Below are 2,037 nucleotides of genomic sequence, written 5' to 3'. Positions count from 1 at the left end.
TTGCAGGTAGTAATTTAAAAGTTTGAAGAAATAACTGTACAATACTAACAGAATCCAAGGATAAAAGTTTGCCAAAGAAAACCAATCATGCATAGGCATTTCTTAAATATGGTAGGAAATTCTTAATATACCATATTTATACTCCACACTAAGATTAGAGACAAAAAGTTATGAACAGTATTACAGTGCTTCATATGTGTCAGACACCTATCTAATTACTCACTCCAAAAATGCTACAAGGAAAGTGTAAGCTGATTGCCATTTGCCCATGAAATCAATTGAAACCTAGATGAAGTGAAAGTGTTCCCCCAGCTAATAAATGATGGGCTTGAGATAAATAAAAGTCATAGGAGAAGAGCACAGAAATTACTAAATCCCTTAAAATTCTGCACTTGAATGATCCATGGGAACAGGCTTGTTGGTATGATTTCCCTGAAGGATTCTGATTTTTGCTTATCCAAACTTTACATCCAGAGCTTATGGTAAATAAATTTTATGTAAGCCACGGTGTTTCAGATATGGCACATGCAAGCCAGAGAAGGCAGTATATTCACATAGAGAAAGCTGCAGGGAAGATGGAAAAGCAAACAAAACCTCACCATTAAATAACATGATTTATGCTACATCAGAAAACATGGTGTGTACAGGTTCAAAGAGAGGGGTGAAATCTCAGCACTTCCAAGTGATGAATGGGAGGTATGCAAAATCATTATTCAGAAGAATGCACGATGCTTAAGGTGAAATTTATTCTTTACTTATTTTTTACTTACTTTTTCTTTTCTCTTTCATTGATTTGCATGGAATCAGGGCTTTATTTATGCTAAGCCAGCACTCTACCATGGAGCCACCACCAACCATTGATTTGAAATTAATATTAAGACTAAGAGCCTACCCTACTCACAAAGATTTTTGTTGTTTTGTTAAATGATAATTCTAGAGATTGTAAGGGGTTGTAGAACTGGAAGCATGGCAATGAAAAAGGTGTTGCTCTCCACTGCCCCTGTTTTCTCCCCAGATTCCCCATGAAGATGGGCCAACATTTCAGTTATGTTGCCCTAAGAAAAGCTTTCTATCCCCAGGCTGGCATTGGGATCACAGCTAAGACCATTCTGCTTTGCCTTCACATTGCCACGGTCTTTATGGGCCACAAGCCCAGGCTCACCGACCTCCCTGTCACCCACTTGGCCCTAACACACATCCTCATGCTCCCCACCATGGGCCTTTTGGTGTGTACAGACATTTGGGAAACACAAGACATTCCGGGTGACTTCAAATGCAAAGTACTTGTCTTCCTGCACAAGGTCATGAGGGGGCTGTCCATCTGCACCACCTGTGTCCTGAGTGTGCTTCAGGCCATCACCATTAGTCCCAATGGCTCCTGGTTGGCCAACTTCAAACTGACATCCACAAATCCCATTGTGGGGCTATTTGTCTTCTTATGGGCTCTCACCATGACCCTCTCCAGCAACCTGCTCCTTTGCACTGTGGCCACACCCAATAAGACCCAGTCTGGTCTTCTGTTTCTTACTGACCACTGTTCCCTTCTGCTCATGAGGTACAGACACAGGAGCCTCTTTCTTGCCTTGGTGGCATTGAGAGATCTCTTATTTCTGGGTCTGATGGTTCTTTCAAGTGCATACATGATAAATCTTTTGCATAGACATAAAAAACAAGTCATGTCTCTTCGTACCTCCAGGTTTTCTCCACGAAGATCCCCAGAAGAAAGGGCCACTTACACTATTCTGTTGCTCATCAACTGCTTTGAGGTCTTGTACTGTGTGGACTCCATCTTTTCACTGACTGTAGTCATGACATAGACTCGTGACACTATCCTGTTGTGTCTTCAAATTCTTGTGGCCAATGGCTATGGCACCATCAGTCTTTTGGTGCTGATAAGTGCTGACACACACATAATAAAAGTTGTGCAAACCAATTGGAGAGAGAAAGTTCAGCTTCTGGCTAAACTGATGTAAAGCTACTTTGCCACTTTCATTAAAACTGTTTTCTTTAGTTCATAAAATTTTCCCTCTGGAAAAA

The 2,037-nt window shown here is 41.1% G+C and overlaps 1 protein-coding gene across 1 annotated transcript; it reads left to right on the top strand.

Moving 5' to 3' along the window:
* The first annotated feature begins 1,022 nt into the window (after positions 1-1,022).
* LOC143404242 (putative vomeronasal receptor-like protein 4) lies at positions 1,023-1,817 on the top strand. The gene is made up of 2 exons (XM_076862493.1): positions 1,023-1,555; positions 1,697-1,817. The coding sequence occupies exons 1-2, from the start codon at positions 1,023-1,025 to the stop codon at positions 1,815-1,817; spliced, it is 654 nt and encodes a 217-aa protein (XP_076718608.1).
* Positions 1,818-2,037: the final 220 nt, after the last annotated feature.

Source organism: Callospermophilus lateralis, chromosome 7, assembly GCF_048772815.1.
Source record: "Callospermophilus lateralis isolate mCalLat2 chromosome 7, mCalLat2.hap1, whole genome shotgun sequence".
Classification (NCBI taxonomy): Eukaryota; Metazoa; Chordata; class Mammalia; order Rodentia; family Sciuridae; genus Callospermophilus; species Callospermophilus lateralis.
This window is presented reverse-complemented; position numbering and strand designations above follow the sequence as displayed.